The sequence below is a fragment of the Dipodomys spectabilis genome, unplaced genomic scaffold, assembly GCF_019054845.1.
Source record: "Dipodomys spectabilis isolate Male_0828 unplaced genomic scaffold, ASM1905484v1 ptg000628l, whole genome shotgun sequence".
NCBI lineage: Eukaryota > Metazoa > Chordata > Mammalia > Rodentia > Heteromyidae > Dipodomys > Dipodomys spectabilis.
In genome coordinates this window covers 586008-607629 of record NW_024871305.1, presented here as the reverse complement: position 1 = coordinate 607629, position 21622 = coordinate 586008, and the positions used below count along the sequence as shown (strand labels likewise).

The following is a 21622-nucleotide window of genomic DNA, read 5'->3' as shown; positions in this document are numbered from 1 at the left end:
AAAAACAACCACCCTCTCTAGGTCTCCTTGGGTGGAAAGCAAGGCTCAGAATCCCCTGCCTCAAATCCCCCAGCAAAGCGGACGCAGAGGAGGGCGCACCTCGCACGAGCACCTGCGCGCCTCGCACGGGCACCTGTGCGCCTCGCACGGGCACCTGCGCTTGTAGCTCCGCCGCCAGGGGCAGGCGTGCGGTGAGACCTGAGTGTGGTCTTCAAAGCATCCGCTAGGGCTCTGAGTTTGGGGGCAGAATGTGGCATACAATAATTGCTTAGTCCGACTGTTGAATGAATACACAACTCAAGATACCATCCAGGCAATGCTAAAAACAAAATCTTCAAAAGGAAGGGGAACAAAAAAACCTGAGGGAGAAAACGCAGAGAGAAAGAGCGAGAGGGCGAGAGCGAGAGCGGGGAGGAGGACGGCTCTTTGCTGGCCTTGGTTTCTGGGTCACTCTGGATTCTGGGAAATGGTGATGCTTTTTGGAAAATGTCTGTTTAGCTAAGAGGTTTATTTTGGGACGGAAGGGCCTCAGCACCGCGGATGCTGGCGCGCAGAGGTGCCGTCCTGGCACTTCAGCCTCTGGCTCTGCCGCATCTGGGCGGGGCAGGTCGGGATGGCTGACCTTGCTGGCCGGCGCATCTCCCAGTGTGGAATGCTGGGTGGCCTCCGCGTCCTCACCTGTCTCCCCCCCACCCGGTGCTTGGCTAAGCTCTCCCACCTGTGCGGGCATCCGGGCCCCACCCACGGTGCGGTGGAGATGGACCCGCCCTCCCGCTGTGTCCCAGGCGAGGACGCTGGGGTCAGGGACAGCCCTCGAGGTCGCCGGGTTGGAGGTGGTGACAGACTCTTGCTTGGACTGGCCTGTGTCCTTTGCTGGTGGGCTTTCTGGCTCAGCCAGCCCAGCTCTGGCTGTGTGCCCGCTGCTCCGGGCGCTAGCTTTTCCTCAGAATGGAGGACCAAGGGCTGGCCTCCAGGCTGCCCTCTAGAGGCCGGCAGCAGACAAGTCAGTGACACAGTGACCAGAGGCCTCCTCTCCTGCCGCACTCTGTGGGGACACAGCCTGGCTGGCCCGTGGCTGGCTCATGTTGAGTAAACGGTGTGTGGAGAGACCCTGAGTCGGGGTGGAGCTGGGCTTTCCCCAAGCCCGGGATGGTCGGGGCCGGCCAGCTGCACGGGGGCCGGCCAGCCCTGACCTCGGGCCCCTGTGTCTCAGAGCTCCAGCATCTGCAAGGCAGCGGTGCACGCGGGCGTGATCCGTGACGAGAGCGGCGGCTACGTGGACGTGATGCCCGTGAACAGCAAGCCCAGATACGTCGGCTCGCTGCGGAACGGCGTGAAGTCGGAGAGGTAGGGCCCGCCCTGGACACGCTCTGCCTGACGGGCACTCCCGCGTCAACTCTCCAGGAGCTGACCAGGCTCTGGCTTCTTGTCTTCCTTTTGTTACCATCACATGTTCGTGTAGAAAATGTAGAACCTGTAGGAACATTATTATAATAGAAGCCCAAAGAGCGGGGGGTGACCCGTGGCTGTCCCCAGAGGAGGAACCCAGATTTTTTTTTTTTTTTTTGGTGTAGCCTCCTGGTCCTTTTACTGTTCTGTTCAGTGTGTGTGTGTGTGTGTGTGTGTGTATACGAGTGTATGAGTGTGCATGCACAGGTGTGTGTGTGCATGCAGGCGCATTTTTTCCCATAAAGCTAATAGGACCCCAGTATTGGTCGGTACGGGCTTTCCAGCTCTAGATGGTGCCTCTTTCTTTCTCCGTCGTCTCTCCCTCTTCCCCTCCTCTGTTTCTCCCTTGCTCCCTCCCTCCCTCCCTCCCGCCCTCTCGGATTGCAGAGGGCTCTTCCTGTGTCTTCACGTGACCATCCGATAACTTCCCCAACCCCAGCCACCTCTAAGACGCTGTCCCCAAGCTCAGAGCCTGGAGACTGGGGGGTGGGGGTCAGGGCTTTGGCAGAGGAATCGGGGGACACCAGAGCAGAGGATTTTATTGTTGAAGTCTCTTTTATAGAAAGTGAAAATCAAGTCCAGGATCTCCCACAGCCCAGGTCCCCAGAGGCTGTCCTTTGCTGGCACTGGGCCACCTCCAACTTCTGGGAGCCCAGGGCCCCTGTGTGTGAGGACCTCACGTTCCAGGGCCGCCCGAGCGCTCCTTTCTCCTGGGGCTCTGCTCCCCAATAGGGAAAAAACTTAATGAAGGGAAATCTCGCTGGTTTCATAGGCAGGAGACAAGATAGCTGGCCAGGCCGAGCACCGTGTCCCTTTAAGAGAAGACAGCCTGTGCGTGCGTGCAAGAGCGCATGTGTGCGTGTGCACGTCTGTGTGCATGTGCATACACAGAGCACAGAGCACTGCCCTCGGTCACACGGGGTCGTGTGGAGAGACACATAATGCAGAGATGCAGCAGAGGCGTTTTCTGGCAGTGAAGATGGAATCAGGTTGAACAAGGCAGGGTGGCCGGGGCTCCCGTCCGCTGTGCGCTTCGCTCTGGGCTCCCGTGGCCAGCTGCCCGCACGTGGTCCTCCAGGACGGACAGGATGCTACTCCAGAGCGAGCTGTCCTCTCGCTGCCCACACTGCTAGCAGCGGGAGCCAGATGGCAGCGAGCCCTTCCTCCCCGAGAGGCAGGACACGGGGAACGGAGGGATCCAGGCCAGCCCGGCCCTCCAGGCCCCCGAGGGAGCTGCTTCCCGGGGCCTGGCAGAGCCCCAGCTGGCCCCTCTCCGGGCCTCCCCGAGCCTCCTCCCGCCACCCCATCTTCTTTCTCATCTCATTATCCCCTCCTCCACTTCTTTCCTCTTCCTCCTGCTCCTCCTCCTCTGAACTTTGAGAGAGTATAAACAAAAAAATAAGTTAACAACCTCATGCAGTCCAGATGGGCGACTGGCTGCCGGTGGGCTGCGGGTGGTGGAGATGAGGACCACCGCCCTGCCTACACGTGCCCCTCCGTGTCGTTTTCCCCGTGTAGCTGCGACCCTGGGCTTCTCCCGGGCTGCTTGTCTAGGCAGAGAACCCAGGGAAATCACCCAGCTCTGGAACTCAAGGAAGGGCTGAGACCAGAGCTTTCCAGAAGCCAGCCGGAGCCAGGTGACCCCGGTCCTCTCTGTCTCCTTCCATCCCTCGGCCAGGCGGAGTCGCTGGCCACGGGTGGTGGGGTTTCTGCTGTGTGTGGTTCTTGGCTTTCTCTCACAGAGCCCCATCTGATGCTGGCCTCCGGGGTTCAATCCCAGGGTAGCCAGGAGCTCCAGGCTGGGGGGAGGGGGGAGGCGGGAAAGCCAGTGGGTTCCGAGCGGCTGCCCCCAGAGGGCAATGGGTCCCCCCCCCCCCGCCCAGTGCGGCCAGCTGTGCAGTCCTGGGGACTGTGCAGAGTCTTGCTCTGAAGGAAATTGTGTTTATAAATCATGGCTGGCTTATTTATCGGCACTTGAGCTCACTCAAAGTGAGCAGAGCGCCAGCGGCGCGCTGGCCAGCGGGGAGTGGAGAGCTGCTGTCTGTGGCAGGTTATTCATCGTTCATTGTGCCCTGCTGCTGCCACTGAGTTTAACCCTGGGGGCATTTTGGCAAGTGCCAATGAACATCAGAAATGCACCTGTGTGGCTTCCGTTTGTTATTTTCTGCTTCGTGTGTGTGTGTGTGTGTGTGTGTGTGTGTGTGTGTGTGTGCGTGTGTTGGTTAGTGGCTTGAACTTAGGCCCTGGGTGCTATCACTTAGTTTTTTTTTTTGCTCAAAGGTAACTCTGCCATCTGAGCCACAGTTCCACTTCCAGCTTTTTGGTGGTTAACTGGAGAAAAGAGTCTCACAGACTTTCCCATTCAGGGCTGACTTCAAACCATGATCCTCAGACTCCACTCCCTGAGTAGCTAGGATGACAGGCGTGAGCCACTGGTGTCTGGCGGGATTTAGTCTTTTCTTTTCCTTTTCTTGTGATTGTTATTATGAAGGTCAGACATACAGAGGGGTTACAGTTATATAAGTCAGGTAACAAGTACATTTCTTTTTGGACGATGTCATCCCTTCCCTCACTGGGATTCCTTTATAGATAGAGAAGGAACACGTTCTAACATGTGGTAATAAACAGAAGGTGCAGCACAGAGCCCGCTGTCCCGTGCGCAGCCCCTGGGTGGGAGGGGAGGGTCTACAGGGAAAGGTCATCTGGTCAAAGGCTGAGAAGCTGTTATTCTTCCAATGGAAGCTAGTGCAATCACGATGGAAGTCAGTGTGGAAGGTTCTCAAAAAGACCAAACCCGAACATAGAGCTCCCTACCCTCTAGGATCCCGCACACCGCATGCGGGATTTAGGCAAATGTCTGCATGCCGGGAGGCACGTGGTGTAAGCACGCCGATGCACACCCCACAGCGGATGAAGGGGGCCTGTTTGAGTTTTAGGCAGACATGAACCTGGCTGCACCTCTACCCCTAAACTCGGGGCTGGCCTCTGCCCCCCCCACTCAATGCAAGCTGGCTCACAGACCTGAGTGTTAAGGCCTAAACCCCTGTGGTCTTGAGTTCTAATCCTTGCATTGGACAACAATTTCTTAAATAGAATGTCAGAAGTATCATCTATAACTGAGAAAAACCAATGAGTCAGATTTCATCACAGCTTAAGACTTTTGTGTTTGAAAGGACGGCATTAAGGAAATGAAGAGCCAGGCTACCCTGGGAGCGCATTTGCAAACTGTGTCTGATAGAGGATTTCCGAGTGTATGTGTGTGTGCTCGTGGACACGCGTGTCCATATGTGTACCAAACTGAGGCTCCCAATCTCTGCCTTTAGCTTGGATTACAGGCAGGGCCCACCACACCCAGCTCATAAAGCTGTCTGCAAAGCCTGGAAGGCTGCAGGAATTAACTCCCAGCCTGAGAGGGTGGATTTGACCATCCGAGTGACCCTGGCTCCTTGCCTCGGTTTCCTCCGCCACGCCGCAGGGAGGTGACAGGGCACGCATGTTGGGTGGCCTGACGCAGGGTTGGGCGTGGCGTTCGCCCCCCCCCCCCCGTACCACCTCGTGACTGACGCGCAGGGGGCAGCGGAAGTGAGCCCCCATCCTGGAGACCCAGTCCAGGTGGCCAGACGTGAGTCAGCAAACCTGGAGTTCAAAGAGAACAACTTCACAGTCCTGACCCAGATTCAGAGCGAGGCTGCCCGGCCAAGGCCGTGGGTGTTGGCGGCCGGGCTGTGTGGCTTGCTGCCGGCCGGGCTCCATCCTGGATAGCCAGGCACCATGGGGACCAGGTGGCGCCCGCCCACGCCTCCTGTAACAGCTCTCCCTTTCTCTTGCAGCCTGAGCGAGCCTCGGGATGGCAAGGCCTTCCGGATCTTTGAGGTCAGGCAGTGAGCGGAGGCGCGGCGCCGGGACCAGGACGCCGTCCACGGGGCTTCGGGGTCTTGCTTTCTCTCTTCACTTTGTCATTGGGGGTGGGCGGGGACCTGGCGGCCGGGAGACTTGCTTCTGATGGTGTCTGTCACACCCCCGGCCTGAGGCTCACCGTGGAGCAGTGCCCCCCCGGGTCTCGGCTGGACAGCTGACTGGGGACTGGGCCGCCGGGGCTGGGGTCTCCATCCTGCTGGGGTCGGGGTCTCCGTCCAGCAGCCCCTGACCTTTAGGGATCCAGCCCGGTTCTTTTACTTTGGTGATACTGGGATTCGAACTTGGGGCCTCGACTTGCCAACTTGGCTCTCATCACTGCAGCCCCACCCTGCCCTGGCCCAGGGCAGCTATGATGAGGGTCTTGTCATGTGCTCCCGTGGGGGGAGGGGAAGGACTCTAAGCCCCCCGAGAACGCGGCGTCTGAGTAGTGTCGGGGTGCGGAGAGGTGCAAGGAACAGGCACAGACGCAGAGTAAGAGGGTTATTTAAAAAAATAATAAAGAACCACCGTCCATCCCTTCCAATGAGAAGCATAGGTTTAATGTTTGCTGGTCAGACACATGGGGCTGGTCAGGGTTGAGGGGCTCCGGCTCTGCCCTGGCGGCGCCCTAACTCCAGCCAGGCTGCGGCCTGCGGTGGCCGTGTGCACCAAGTCCTCACGCAGCAGTGCTGGTTGAGCCCGTCTCTGTCCCCGTTGGTTCTCGTGGCCTGTCTGTTTCCTGCCGTGACTTTCGGTCTCCACGAGGACCGGCAACCCGGAGCCCCCTCCCATCCTCCCTGGGGGCTCCTGCCCGACCCCGCTGGCTCCGGTGTCAGGACTCTGCTTTGCAAGCGTCCATCCTTTCTGGGCCCCTGGGCCCCCGCGGCTCCCGGAGAGGCCTCGGAGCAGCTGCTGTGAGAAGGTGACAGACACCCCCCCCCCCCCCCCCGTCTTGAGTGACCTACTTTAGCTGGATTTCTGGGCACACTCCTTACAGAGGTTAGAGGCTTGGTTTGTGGCTATGAACCACAAAGGCAGGGCCGCGAGGGGCACCCTTGCTATGTTTCGGGGACGCTGCCCTTGCCAGCGTCTGCCAGGCTCCAGCGTGTGGCGAGCTCTGGCTTGTGTGGCTGGTGCAGCTCCACCATGGCCCCCAGGGACGTAGACACCCTGGGTGAACAGCAGAGGTAACATTCCCCATCCCAGCAGGCCAGCCGGGAGACCATGGGTGAACCCCGCTTCCCAATGGCAGCCCACTCTCCAACAGCACATTTCTTAGGCAAAAGACTGAGGAGAAAGGAAGAAAACTGCAGTGCGCTGGGCCGAGCCCTGGACGCCCGGGCGGGGTCCGGGTCTGCTCTGAGAAGTTCTCGAACCCATGCAGAAGCGCTTGGAGGGCTTTTGTAACGGTTCAGCTCTTCGCTCCACTGTGCAAAACCTGGCAGGATTTCTCTGCTTGTTGTACCTGGCGGGTTGCTGTACCCCCTCCCGCACTGGCTCTTCACCCCGTCTGTCACGGCAGAGGGGCTGGGCCGTCTGTCTTTGGCGTCTAGTTAGCGGTGAACACCTGGGAAGACACTGGATGCAGGTGTGCACAGGCTGAGGGAGGCGGGGCGGGGAGGGGGAGGGAGAGCCGGGTGAACGCATCTCCCCTGGGTCTCTAGTGAGGGCGCCCTGAGTCAGGCCGGGGCAATGGACTGACTTCCAGGCAGACGCCCAGGGGTGAGTGGAAACTTCTGCTGTGAGTCCTTTTTAGTGTTGCGGGTTCTGTGGTGGAGCCCAGCTGGCTTGCTGTCCCCGTGAACAGTGTGGAACTGGAACCGTTTGTCTTCAGAAAGCTACTCCTTCGAACCCCTCCTACCCAGAGAGCGGAGCCTTGGGCTGCCCGCCCCGCGCTCCCGGGACGTGGCCTGTGCCCCGAAGGGACAGCAAGCCAGCCGCAGCAACGGGTTTGGGGTTCGCTTCGGCTTCAGGCTTTGCCCAGTGGTGATCTGAGTTTTCAATTAGCTGTAGGCCCCACGGCCTGCGGTTCGTGTGTGTGCTTTTTTTTCTATGAAAAATGATGTGTTTCACTGCCTCCGATGTACAAAAGCTGGTTGTAACCGTTCCTTGTGCCGCGCGCGAGCTGGGGCCTTGCCGGCGGCTGCTGTTGGTCCAATCACACTGATTTGATTGCTAAAGTGTCCTTAATGTATCTCTTATGGGCAAGTCCACACAATCTGTACAATAAACATTTAAAACCTTTCTCTCGGGATCTCAGCTGTCTGGGACCATCTCTGCTTCTGGGAGGCTGCGGCGCGGGCCTGGCCCAGCGGCAGGAAGAGGCCCGGGGCCCAGGTCACCCTGTGAGAGCTTCTATCACTACCTGAAACAACCAGACCTCAACAAAACCCCACAGGCCCCCAACACCTCATCCCCCCAGACTGCGGACAGCGTGGCTGTGCCTTGTTAGAAACCCAGAGTCTCAGCTGGGCACCAGGTGACTCACACCTGTCATCCCAGCTACTCAGGAGGCTGAGATCTGAGGATCGCGGTTCAAAGCCAGCCCAGGCAGGAAAGTCCACAAGACCCTTATTTCCAATGAACCACCAAAGAGCCAGAAGTGGAGGTATGGCTCAAGTGATAGAGTACCTACTTCGCAGGTACTAGGCCCTGAGTTCAAATCCCTTGTAGAGGCAGTTCTGAGACTGGCCCCTTTTGCTGGGTTGGGTTGGTTTGTTTTCTGCATTGACCTTCCAATTGTTCATGCCAAACCCAAACCTGACATAGACTGCTGTGGGGCTTCTGGAAAAGTCTTTTAGACTCTTGAAAAAAAAATGCCTGTTACCAAAGCAGGGCTTTGGAAAAGTTTGCCCATTCCTCTCTCATCTTGGACAGGTGAACTGGTGGTGGCCTCCAGCCAGGAGCCAGGGAGCCAGAGGCCAGCCCCCCTGCCAGCCCCCTGCCAGCCCACCCGACAGTCTCCCCCTGCCAGCCCCCCTGCCAACCCCCTGACAGTCCCCCCCGACAGTCTCCCCCTGCCAGCCCCCTGACAGCCACCTGACAGCCCCCCTGCCAACCCCCTGACAGCCCCCCCCGAAAGCTCCCCGAAAGCCCCCCCTGCCAACCCCCTGCCAGCCCCCCTGAAAGCCCCCCTGCCAACCCCCTGCCAGCCCCCCCAAAAGCCCCTCCTGCCAGCCCCCCTGCCAGCCCCCCCTGCCAGCCCCTGGCCCGGCTTTGATGGGCAGCAGCCTCTGCGCATGCCAGCCAAGGCTGTGTGGATGGGCACTGACTCCCTCCTGCCGGCCTTGGGCACAGGTTCACCGCCTGTCACCAGCCTCGGTCATGACACCGGCAGGAGGACCGGGGCTCACCGTGCCAGGTGTTGCCAACATGGCGCACGGTGGCTCACGTCCCAAGTGCAGGCCTCGTTTCAAGTGCAGGCCTCGTTTCCTGCTTCTCTGGGGCTAATGCGTGTGCTGGCCGCAGTGGCAGTGGGGCGGCGTGCACCTGTGAGCCCAGCTCGAGCCCGTGGCCGGGGACAAGCCCGGCTGCGTCACAAGAACTTGCCTCAAAAAAAGGAAAACAGAAAGCGCTGGGTGCTGCGGCTCACACGTGTGCTCCTGGCCACTCAGGCAGCGGGACCTGAGGGCAAGGTGCAGAGCCAGCCCAGGCAGGAACGTCCCCGGATCATCTCCACCAAAAAGCCAGAGGTGGAGCGGTGGCTCGAGCGGTGGAGCCTTGAGTGAGTGTGTGAGGTCCTGAGTTCAAGCCCACACATGTGTGTGTACGTGCACACACACACACGCACGCACACACACACACAGACCCGGCATCTGGCTCTGGGGCGTCGCTCCTGGGATGAAGCTGACCTCCTGTAGCCTTCCTGTCCGCACATGGACCCTGCCATGGTGCTGTCCCCAGCTGTGGGGCTCCTGCCCGACCCCCACTCAATGCATCTCTGGGAATGTCTCATCTTGCCCGGGAGGAGGGGGGCGGAGCCCCGCTGGGTGGCGGCTGGGCTGGGGCAGCGCCCCTTCCTTGGCTGTGGGTGAGGCGCCGCGGGGCTGGGGGCTAGGAGCTGACGGGTGAGTGGCTCATCTCCGCCCGCAGTGGTTAGCATCCCTGCTTAAGGACGCGCAGGACAGAGAGCGAAGGAAGTCCCCCAGGACCCCGATCGTCCTCGTCTCCCCACGGGTCCCCTCTCCCAAACTTTCATTCGTGCTTCATTGTGAATACTGGAAGGAGCAGACATGTTTACTCACCGCCAGGAATGGGGCCTGGGGAAGTTTCCAGAGGGTCAAAACAAGGCAGGAGTCCCCACGGGGGATGCGGGGATGTCAGTGCACGCAGCCGCGCCCCCACATCTGACCCGCCGGGTGCAGCCCTGGGGGGGGCCTTGCGGGCGCTTCCCTGCGTGTGTGCGTGGAGGTCAGAGTCCCGCGGCCAGGATCACGCACACAGACACGGATTCACTCAACCGTGCCCAGCGCCACCCACGACCCCGAGGACCCGTCAGCAACGCGTGACCAGGGTGGACTCACCACCACGCCAGCGTGACACACTCTGCCGTTCCTGGGCCCTCAGGGAGACCATCCTCCAAATGCCCCCTGGGAACCGGTTATGTAAGTGTTCCCTGAGGCCTGGAAAGTTCCAGATGGCCCTGCGGCCCAGCCCACCAGCTGCTCTGGAGATGTCAGCACTGGCCACGTGCCCTGGATGTGAAGCAGAGCTGGACAGTCACCGCAGCCGGGCGACCCCCCCCCAGCGTCTCCCAGCACAGGGGCCGTGGCGGGGTCCCCGTGACCCTGGACAACAGCCCACAGCGCACGCAGCTGTGCATCGGCGGGGGGGGAGGGGCTGTCCCTCCCTCCTGGCCAGGACGCCCCGACAGGGAGCCCGGAGGCCCTGGGCCCGGTGGACGGCCCATCTCACGGAGGCTCCAGGCCGTAGAGCAGCTGGCCACTGCTGTCCTGCACCGGACGCCCCGCGTGCCCGCCCCTTGGGGGTGGGGTGCGGGGCTCTGTGCTGCCCCGGAGGGCTGCGGCGGGCTCGGGGTGAGTGCTGAGGGCTGGAGTGGGAGGTTGGTGTCCGGTGGGCAAATCAGTGGCACAGCGCCCGCCAAGACGCGGCGTAGTCAGTAGAGGCACCGAGCACCTGCAAAGGGCCGTGGAGGACTCTGTGCGCTCACGAAGGGCAAATGGCTGACAGCAAATCAGTGTTCAAGAGAGCCAGTGTGAGCACCCCCGGCTGGGCCCAGTAGAGCCCGGGCCCCCCGCCCCTGCCGCGCGCGCGTGTGTGCATGTGTGTGTGTGTGTGTGCGTGTGTGTGTGCGTGTGTGTGCATGTGTGTGTGTGTGCGCGTGTGTGTGTGTGCGTGTGTGTGTGTGTGCGTGTGTGTGTGTGTGCGTGCGTGTGTGTGTGTGTGTGTGTGTGTGTGGTGTGTGTGTGTGTGTAGGGGGTGGGCAGTGCAGGCCTGCCGCCACTGGGGGGCAGCAGATCGCCAGGGAGCCCGGCCAGGGGAGTGCAGGGGAAGCAAGGCAGTGTGCCAGTCTTCCGAGTGACCTCCTCGCCCTCCCCCTCCTCCTCCCCTCCCTCCCCACTCCCTCTCCTTCCCCTTCCCCCTCCTCCTCCCTCTCCTCCTCCCTCTTCCCATCCCCCACCTCCTCCTTCCTCCCCCACTTTCTCCTCCCCTTTCTCCTCCTCCTCCTCCTCTTTTCCTCCTCCCTCCTCCTCCCTCCTCCTCCCCCTCCTCCCCCTCCTCCTCAGTGTGAGCTCCCCTCCTCCTCCCCCGACCTTCTCCTCCACTTCCTCCTCCTCTTCTCTTCCTCCTCCCCTTCCCCCTCAGTATGACTCCCAGCCTCCCCTCCCCCTCCTCCCCTTCTCTCCATCCTCTTCTTCTGCCCCCTCAGTGAGTTCTCCAGCCTCCCTCTCCTCCTCCTCCTCCTCCTCCTCAGTGTGAGCTCTCCCTCCTCCTCCTCTTCCTCCCCCTCCTCCCCACCTTCTCCTCCACTTCCTCCTCCTCCTCCCCTCCCCCTCCCAAGACCAGGGCAGAGCAGGCCATCTTGGTTCTCACAGACTCTTCCACCCAAGTACAGACAAAAGCTTCGCCTCCGTCCATGGAGCTCCCACAGACCCCCCCCCCCCCCCGCCCTGTGGCGCCTCCACGCCCGCTCCCAGTGGCATGGGAGCAGCTCGCCGGGCGCTTCCCGGGCCTGAGGCCCAGGCCTGGGCCACAGAGCAGACTCATTGGGAACTATTGTGCGGTGGGCGCCCGGCACTGGCAGCCCCTGCTCCTCCCTCCTCCCTCCGGTGTGGTCTGGGGTCCTCACGGACCTGGGGTCGGGCAGCAGCCTCACGCCCAGTGAGACAGGCACCCAGCCCGGAGCCAGGGCCGCCCCTTCTCCTTGGACCTAAAAGTAAGGGGAGGGAGGGAAGGAAGGAGGGAGGGAGGGAGGGAGGGAGGGAGGGAGGGAAGGAGGGAGGGAGGGAGGGAGGGAGGGAAGGAGGGAGGGAGGGAGGGAGGGAGGGAGGGAAGGAGGGAGGGAGGGAGGGAGGGAGGGAGGGAAGGAGGAAGGGAGGGAGGGAAGGAGGGAGGGAGGGAGGGAGGGAGGGAGGGAGGGAGGGAGGAAGGAAGGAGGGAGGGAGGGAAGGAGGGAGGGAGGGAGGGAGGGAGGGAGGGAAGGAGGGGAGGGAGGGAGGGAGGGAGGGAAGGAGGAAGGGAGGGAGGGAAGGAGGGAGGGAGGGAGGGAGGGAGGGAGGGAAGGAGGGAGGGAGGGAGGGAGGGAAGGACAGAAGGCACGCCCCTTTGCCCTCCCTCCCTTCCTCCCTATCCAGGACGCAGACGTGACATCGGGAACCACAGCGGCCACGTTGTCCTGAGGCGGAGTCCCCGAGGAGCTTGCTGATGGCCCTGGAGTGCGGGGAGAGGGGGTGCCCAGCTCACCCCAACCTAACTGCAGCCCTCAGACAGGCTGTCCGCCGGGGTCCATGACCGCCAGAGGCCGCCCTCCCCTCCGCACTGCCGGGCGCATGGGCCTGCAGCGCCGACCCTGAGCTCAGATCTGACCGGGCCGGGGCTCTGTGCAGCCGGCCTGCTGTGGGCATTTCTCGTCCCTGGCTGCCTGGGCCTCTGGTCCCGGGACCACGGAGAAGGCCTCTGGGGGGCGGGGGGGCCGAGGGTGCAGCCCCCTCGTGGAGCCCCGTGCTCCCAGCCTGAGGCGCCGCGGCCGCTGGCAGCGGCTCTGCTCCACCCCATGCGGTGGAGACCGCCTTCCAGCCAGAGTCCTTTTCCTCCGACTCACGTCACAAACCCAGACAGAAACTTCCTTTCCGCCGTGGCCGTGGAAGGATGGAGCTGTGAGATGTGCAAACTAAAGTAGAATGCCATTTTCTCTGCTCTCATTCATTCATTCATTCATTTCCTTAGCGGTACTGGGATTTGAACTCAGAGCCTGGTGCTTGCCGTGCTGGCCCTGCGCTGCTCCGCTCTGCTCCCAGCTCCACGTCTCCTGCCGGCTTTCCACTCCTAGCCGGGGCTCTGCCGCTCAAGCCACGGCAACAGCTCGAGAAGCTTTTTTTTTTTTTTTTTTTTTGCCGGTCCTGGGGCTTGAACTCAGGGCCTGGGTGCTGTCCAGCCTCCTCTGTCCCCCGGCCTCCCCCTATTCCTGCACACTCAGCCTCCTCTGCCCCCCGGCCTCCTCCTCTTCCTGCACACTCAGCCTCCTCTGCCCCCCGGCCTCCTCCTCTTCCTGCACACTCAGCCTCCTCTGCCCCCCCCGCCTCCTCCTCTTCCTGCATGCCCAGCCTCCTCTGCCCCCCCCATGCCCAGCCTCCTCTCCCCGGCCTCCTTCTCCTCCTGCACGCCCAGCCTCCTCTGCCCCCCCCCATGCCCAGCCTCCTCGCCCCGGCCTCCTCATCTGCCTCCTGGTGTCCTCTGTGCCCTGTCCAACCCATTACGCTCACATGGGAAGGTCGGCCGAGCATCAGGGGTTTCGCCCAGCGTCCTGGCAGTAGGATTTGCCAAGATGCAGGTACAGGAGGATGAATCCTGACTCCCAGCAGTCAGTCTCCCTTTCGTAGGATGAATAAACGCCACCATTTGTGAGGGTTTTCAATCCAGCCAAGGCCTAAGCAAGCTGACTGCAGTCCCCTCTTCACACGGCCCAGAGAAGTCGAGTGATCAGGCAGAGGAGGCACAGCCCACCTCCGAGTGCCGGGAGCCATTCAGGAATGTGTGGGCTGCTTCTGGAACCTGCCTAGACGTTGCTCCTCTGTGTTCCGGTGGCTTTTGTTTTTCCAAATCAAAACCAGTTGTTGCTGTCTTGGCCCGCGCTGGGGGGGGGGGGGGGGGGTCCCACGCAGCTCTCCCGCGCTCTTGCAGGAAAGAAGTCATATAGAATAACGCTTGGGAAGCTGAAATGGATCTGCGCCGTGTGGGCCGCCGGGCTCAGCCCCAAAATTGGTTCCAGGCTTTTAAAAACCTCTTTCTCGTCTTTCGCGTGTTTGTTTGTTTCGGGATTGTTCTCTCCCTGCACACATTTTCCAGGCCTCGTTTGCTGAGCGGCTGACATGCCAGGCCGGCTTGTCCTGACTCACGGTTGAGTCAACCCACGTCACCAGGCTGGCGGGGGGCGCGGACGCCGCGGGGTCCGCACCTCAGGACCCACGTTGGGGGTCCCGCAGCAGGTGGCGGGCCTCTGTCGGCCTGGTCCTGCCGTGCACCAGCCGGGACCGTCCTGGGGGAGGAGCCCCTGGGCCACGCGTGGCTGGAGGTCTGAGCTCACTCAGGGAGAATCTGGGTCACGAGCGGCTCTGACCCAGGGTGGGAAGACAGGAAGGTTCCAGGACCTGCTGAGGGGACAGAGGTGCCCCGGGAAAGATGGGGGGACCCAGAAAAAGCAGCTCAGAGGGAGGGCCTGGCAGTGGGAGGGGGAAGTCCAGGTCTAGGGAGGTTGTGACCCATGGAAAGTTCCAGAACATCCAGCTCGCGATAGTCTCTTGTGTCCTCTCCAGGTCCAGCCTCCTGTCAGGCATGGCCTTTGTGAGACCTGGCCACCCATGTGACATTTCGCTCAGCCCGGCCCGGGCCTGGTGTGCTGGGGGCGCGGGTCTTCCGGCTCAGCCCGGCTCAGCCTGGCTCACGTGGGCCGAAGCGGCACCCCACTCAGAGCACAGCGGAGATTGAGAAATCAGTGACCACATCGAACGCGCCCCAGGTTCAGGCCGGCTTTGAAACAGATGTTGGCTTGGCTTTGTGACCAAGACAAACCCTGATGATCAGGGATCCCGGGGGGGCCTGGGTCCCCCCCCCCCGCCCCCCGCACTCGGAGCTCCGCCAGCTGCTGGGAGCCTGGCCTGGAGGGCCCAGCTGTCCTCCGGATCCACGGGCCGGGCCGGCGCTGACTCCAGGAAGCTGCAGGCAGGCGACTCTGGCCGAGTCCTCCCATGGGGTCACTGGGCTGGGCTGTCCCGCGTGGACGCCTCTGCAGCCGCGGCTCCGACTCCTCCTACACTCACCAGGCTCAAGGCCACCCACACGCCCAGCTGGACCCCAGCTGGAGATGGGGCTGGCGATGGAGGCTGGCGATGGACCAGGCCGGGATGGAGGAGGCTGGAGGCCGTTCTTGTGGTAGCCACCTCCTAAAGACCAGGAGAGCCAACCCTCACGGATTCCGGAAGGGAGGTGGGGTTGCCGCTCCAATGGCGCCCTCTGGTGCCATGAGGGAGAGCACTGCTTGTTGCACACAGGCAGCCAGCCAAGATGACCCATGCTGGCCCTCCCTCCAGGGCACGTGAGCAGAACTGCCCAAGGTCTAGCCGGCGGGGCTTTCTCCAGAGAGTACCCGCCTTGGGGCTGGAGTCCAGGGGTCACCCCAGCCTTCCTGAGGGACACACCTCTCAGACCCTACACGTACACCTGTGAGGATAATTTCAGACAAATAGATGGCCCAGGAGCAGAGACCAGGTTGGTCTTCCAGAAGGAGATACACTTGGCCATGGCAGGGGCACTAGGGGCCGTGCACACACACACACACACACACACACACACACACACACACACACACACACACACACACACACACAGAAGCCGTTGCTAGTTACTGAGCTCATCCTCAAAGCAGCCACCAAGCAAACAGCTCCACCAGCCATTTCTCTTTCTCCTACCCATCTCCGTGTGAAGAGAAGAGGACCTGGAGTTAGACCCAATCCCCAGCCTGTCACTGGCTACTGGGTGGGTGTGGCCAGGCCCTCTCCTGTCCTGTCACTGGCTGGCTGGGTGGGCGTGGCCCCGCCCCGCCCTTGTCCTGGCTCCTCCTCTGACTGGTGGTGAGGCTGAGAGAACTCACACTTCCGCCCACACCTGCTCTTGCCGGCGTGCTGGACGTGCTCCTCGCAGCACAAGCATCTGCCTCAAGCCCTGAGCTGTGAAGAATTGCTTTCCGCATGAGTCAGCTAAGGTCCTAGATGCTGGGATCCGCTGGTGGGCTGGCTGTGCCCGGCTGTGTTCACACCAAACGTGCTTCCTGTCGGCTGCCGGGCTGGCAAAGCTGTGGGTGTCCTCAGAGCCAGCAGAGAGGAGCCCCTAAGGGACGGGGCCGGGATGGTGTGGTGGGTGGATTTGGCCCCCAAGGAACACTCAAAGTTTTCTAAGGTGAGCCAGGTGCTGGTGGCTCACGCCTGTAATCCTAGCTACTCAGGAGGCTGAGATCTGAGGATCACGGTTCAAAGCCAGCCCAGGCAGGAGAGACCGTGAGACTCCTATCTCCAATAAACCACCAGAAAACCGGAAGTGGCGCTGTAGCTCAAGTGGTAGAGCGCTCGCCTTGAGCTGAAGAGCTGAGGGACAGCGTCTAGGCCCAGAGTTCAAGCCCCACAACTGACCAAAAAAAAAAAAGTTTTCTAAGGTGTCCGCTGTCCCCGTACCCCCCCGCACCACCGTACCGCGGGACACCCCAATGCCGGCAAACGTAACAGAGAAGGAAGAAAATACTCCAGCCACAGCAACAACAGCCTGCATTCCGGGAGGGCCAGCGGCCTGGAACCCTTTTGTCTGGAAGCGGGCACTCCAGGCCGGCTGGTGGGGAAAGCAGAGGGCCCAGGGGCCGTGGAAATTTCCTGGGAGCGTGTGCTTGGACACAGGGGCTTGGCAGACCTGCCCGCCTCCTCGGCTCAGGAAGCGGGAAAGCGCCATGGGCTGTGCTTGTCACGCGGCTCAGCTCCCTAGAGGAGCCGCCGAAGGCAGCCGGGACGCCAGCTTCCAGGAACTCAGCTCCACGCAGCTGCAGCCCGGGGCGGCGCCCTTGCCCTGATCCCGCAGCCGGGGCCGGCAAAGCTGAGCCGCTGTGCAGGTGCGCCTCATCAAGCCCCTAAACTCGGAGGAGGAGAGTGTTTCCAGCTTTGCTCAGAGAGTGGGATGGGAAGAGGAGGCAGGGAAGAGGTCAGGAGCCCCGGGCCGGGGACCGGAGGGCCGGGCAGGCCTTGTCCTCCAGGGCCGAGCATGGAGCAGGCCACAGAAAGCTCCTGTGCACTGCGGCCCCCCTGACAGAAAAGGAAGGAAGCTGGGTCTCCCGGAAGTGAGCCAGCATGCCAAGACAGCCTGCGGGTGGGAGGCTGGCCTCAGCTGCTCACAGGTGAGGGGCTGGGCTTCCTGGGCCACGGGGGGAAGAGGGGGGGGCATGAGGTAGCAAGATTCGTCCCCAAGAGCAGGCCCTGGCTCCGGCCTGCCGTTGAAGTGTTTTCCCCTCGAATGCCACGGTAAAACCAAGCCGCCAGGCGCAGCAGTGCAGCCTGCCATCCCGGCACTGTCGCCCCGGCCCTGGGACGCTGGGACAGGCGGAGAGAGTTTCGGGACAGCCTGGGCTACACAGCAAGACCTTGTCTCAACAACAACAAAATCTGAACACCGGTGGCTCACACCTGTCATCCAGCTACTCAGGAGGCTGAGATCCGAAGATCTAAGTTCAAAGCCAGCCCATCCAGGCTGGGAAGTCTGTAAGATGCTTTATCTCCAATTAACCAGCAGAAAGCTGGAGGTGCTGCTCAACTAGTCCAGGGTCAGCCTGAGGAGAAAAAGCCAAGCAAGAACACACAAGAGCAAGTCCAGCACGAGAGCAGTTTGTCTGTGCTGTGGACAGCGCTGGGTCCCGGAGGGCGGCCTCCCGGCCAGGGCCCAGGGCTCCCCGCAGCGTGAGGAGCAGGCTTTGAACGGGATGGAGGGGGCTGCAGGGAAGGAGTTCTACGTGCCTCTGAACTGTTCACTTTAAATGGTTGCTCTTTAGTTTGTGCTGGTCCTGGGGCTTGAACTTAGGGCCTAGGCAGTGTCCCTTGGCTTCTTTGGTCGAGGCTAGTGTTCTACCGCCTGAGCCACAGCTCCATGTCTGGCTTTTTGATGATTACTTGGAGATAAAGAGTCTCGCAGACTTCACACCTCCGTCCTCAGATCTCAGCCTCCCGAGAAGCCTGAGTGACCAGGGCCTGGCTGGGGTGATCGTTCATGTGACAGCGACTTCACTCAGATAAATTATCTTTCCAAGTCCAGACAGCATTGCATCGTTAGGCTCCCACCAGCCGGGCTGGGGAAGCTGGGTGTGGTTTCCCAAAACCCCTGGTCTGCACCTCAGCAACTGGCAAAGGTCCTGATCACTAGCACAGAGGCCCGGCCTGCAGCCTCAGCCCGAGCTTGCCCGGGCCGGGCCCTCCAGCAGGGCTGGAGAAAGGATGGCGGCTGGACATCAGTGACCTCGGAGGACAGAGCTGTGGCCCTGGGACCCGCCGCGGCCACTCGCTGCTGAGGCCGTTCATCCTGCTGGGATTTGTGATCAGTGACCTGGGCTGTTTTGTTGGTTAGGGTTTTATTTGGTTTTTAAAATCTGAAATCCCATCCCCCCTTTGTGAGCAAGGATGCTGTGTTAGTTAGTGAGCTGAACGAAGGGCAGCCAGCCCCCGAGAGACATGGATGTTTATGGGGTTCCTCAGCCCAGGTCCCACTGGTCATGCAGTGGCGAATGTGCACGCCCAGAGTGTGCCTGCGCGGTGGGCTCGGGGCCTGGGCGCTGTCCCTGAGCTTTTTGGCTCAAGGTGGTTGGTGCCACAGCTCTATTTCTGGACGGTAGGTGGCTCATTGGAGATGAGGGTCTACGGACTTTCCTTCCCGGCTGGGCTGGCTTCCCACTGTGATCCTCAGATCTCCGCCTCCTGAGCAGCTGGCTTCAGATCTGCCTTTGCGAAGCCGACAGCCTCTGGTCCGGAGGGCTGGGCAGCCCGAGCCTCCTGGCTCACAAATTCTGGGTTGCACAGTTGTGAAAGAGGACAAATTCATTCACACTAAGGTGCAAGTGGCTGCCAAGATGGCACCACTGCCGGGCAGTGTTCTAGCAGGCGCGGTCCTCAGGCCCTCAGAACAGCTCGGTCTGTGCCAGGCTGCACACGTCGGCTGATGATTTTACACTTGAATGATGTTACAAGTATCCAGACAGCCCCTGGGAGGGGGACTTCGGGCTCCCGTCTGGCTGGCTGGGGTGGGCACAGGCTGGATGGAGGGGCTGCTTTGTCCCAGCCCTCCCCAGGGAGGGATGGGGACCCTGTGGTCCAATCAGAGTTCGCCTCCCGGAACACCGTCCTGTGCTGCAGACCCCACAGGCCACATGCACAGCCCTCTGAGCCGCTCACCGCCTGCTCCCTCTGCCGCCGCGGCGTCCTGCACATAGGACAGCCGCAGCCTGGAGGACTCCTCGGGCGCTTCCTTTCTCCCCCAGGCTGCCCTGGATGCGGCTTCTCCGGCCGCCAATGTCCTAGGCTAGGGTCAGCTGAGGTCACAGCCCTTGAATATGAGTGATGAATAAATCCTTGGTTTAGCTAGGTGCCAGTGGCTCACACCTGTCATCCTACCTACTCAGGAGGCTGAGATCTGAGGATCACAGTTCAAAGCCAGCCTGGGCAGGAAAGTCCTTGAGTCTTATCTCTAATGAACCATCAAAACAAAGTGGAACTGTGGCTCAAGTGGTAGAGCACTAGTCTTGAGAAAAAAAAGCACAGGGACAGTGCCCAGGTCCTGAGTTCAAGTCCCGGGACTGGCAAAGACAGAAAGCAAAACAGAAACTACGCAAAACACTGGTCCAAATGGATGCACAGCATCCCCAGAGCATGTGGCATTTGTGGGCTGCTGGTGCCCTCTGGTGGTCACTGTGCAGCATTGCAGCGCTCACCTCTCTCTCCCAGGTTTCCTGGACCCTGAACCCGACTGAAGGGAAGCAGCCACCAAGCTGCGCCCATCAGCACGGTGCCAGCTGGTGCCAGCCAGTGCCTCGGCAGCTCGGCAGCTCCCCGTCCTCTGCCCGGCCTGCAGGTGACCAGGTAAGAGGGCAGGCAAAGGTGTCATGCCGCCGGCTTCCTGCATTGTTGCTATCAGACAACTGTTGTTAATCACGCTGGCCATTGTGGTTAGCTCCCCGGGGAGCCTGCAGCACCTCTGAGCCTCGGTTTCCCCATCTAGAATGTGGTGAGAGCCTTGTGTGTTCAGTAGCACAGGCTGGAGGTTTTCAATGTGCAATGGCCGTGGTGAGGACACATCCTGTGTTGTGGGCACATCCTCACCTGAGGGCAGGTGACAATGCGGGGGTGGGGGAGGGAGTGGCCCTTCAGTCATGCAGGGCATGATGGGAAATCAGTCTGTTTCCGGCCTGTGAAATGCCACGTCGGCCACACTGCGTCTCAGGGAATGGCACCGCGGCAAGGGTCCTGGATGAGGAGGCAGGGCCCCAAATGAGAGTTGACTCTGGAAGGTTCTGGAATCTGCAGTCCTGCCAGTGTCACACTCCATCAGCAAGACAGCCAGAGGATTCTCAGATGGGGGAGAGCACAAAGCCCAGGGGTCAAAGGAAAACCCGGAACAAAATCAGACCCAGTGCAGCTGGCGGGGGGCGGGGGGTGCACAGAGGGGCCGCGACAGGCCCGCAGCCCGGGGACTGTGCGGCCTGAGCGCCCAGCACGCGCGGTGTACAGTCAGTGGGGAGGCTGGGACTGCAGGCGTGGTCTAGAACCTCTCCAGAATGCGCCGCACCTGGAATCCGTCTCTGCCAATAGGGGGCAGTGTCCTCCGGCGACGATGGAGCCAGTGCCTTGCGCTTCTCCACTGTACCATCGGGGTTGGTGGACCCCAGCAACCAGGGGTTGAACCAAGGGTCTGGGGACTGCTGGCAGTGCCCTGGGGTGAACGGCTACGCAGGGGCTGAGACGCCGTGGTATGAGCACACGCAGGCCACTCCCCCGGGGAAGCATGGAGACGGGCGCTGCAAGGTCTGCAGTGCTTCCCAGAACAGCGCAGCAGCCATCTGACGCCACCGCGGACTGAGGAGGGCCCCGTGAACGCGGGGAGGGCGGGTGAGTCCCGGGGCCCACACCACCCCCACCGCCCCCTCTTCCACTGGCCGGTCCCTGCACCCTGCCCTGCCTCCCTTACAGTCCAGCTGTCCCCGCTGCGCTGAGCCAGCCAGCGCTTGCTGCCCCCGCTTGTCCCCTTCGAGTTGGAGGTCTGCAGAGCTGCCCACCTTCCTGGGCATGAGGGATCCTGTGCCAGCGCGGGGACCAGCCACCCCTCAGCATGCCGACACCTCCTCTGGAGGCTGGCCCCGAGAAGAGAGCCATTTGCCTCCTGCACCATTTGAGGCTGGCACTAAGGCTGCAGGCACGTGGTCCGTGCTAGCCGGGCGGGCATGTGGCTGGGCCTGGCTCCAAGTGTTCCCAGGCTGCCGCTTCCACTGCTCCCACAGCTCAGCCAATCACAGCCACTGTTCCACCCAGGAGTCTTCCCCTCCTTCCCACTCCATGTACTGAGGCTGCTCGCCCTGCCAGAGGGGAGCAGCAGAGCACAATTCAGCAGACACAGGGCCGGGGCTGCCTCTGCGTCCCAGGCTCCCCTTCCATCCCCAGCGCCCCCGTGGCTGGGAAGGTGGCGGTGTGGGAAGAGTACTCTGGGTCCCTCCTAGTACCAATATTTTAAAAAATGTGCCCAATGAGTGTTGGTGCATGCCTGTAATCCCAGCACTCAGGAAGATAAGACAGATTGAATACCAGGCCGGGCTGGGCTATAGCACACCTGTCTCAAAACATCAGCAAAGGGCTGGGAAGGTGGCTCAGTGGAGAGTGCTTGCCTAGCACACATGAAGCCCTGGGCTTGATTCCTCGGTACCACCTACACAGAAGAAGCTGGACGTGGTGCGGTGGCTCAAGTGGTAGAGAGCTGGCCTTGAGCAAAAGCTCAGGGACAGTGCCCAGGCTTTGAGTTCAAGCCTCAGGAC

General features: G+C 61.5%; 1 protein-coding gene across 1 annotated transcript in view; it reads left to right on the top strand.

The window, feature by feature from the left end:
* The window catches only part of Crispld2 (cysteine rich secretory protein LCCL domain containing 2), a 36412-nt gene extending 30123 nt beyond the window's left edge, over positions 1–6289 (top strand). The window contains exons 14-15 of the mRNA XM_042671479.1: positions 1214–1347; positions 5280–6289. Coding sequence (XP_042527413.1) covers positions 1214–1347; positions 5280–5334 — 189 coding nt within the window. The 3' untranslated portion in view covers positions 5335–6289. The remainder of the gene's footprint in view (positions 1–1213; positions 1348–5279) is intronic.
* The last annotated feature ends 15333 nt before the right edge of the window (positions 6290–21622 follow it).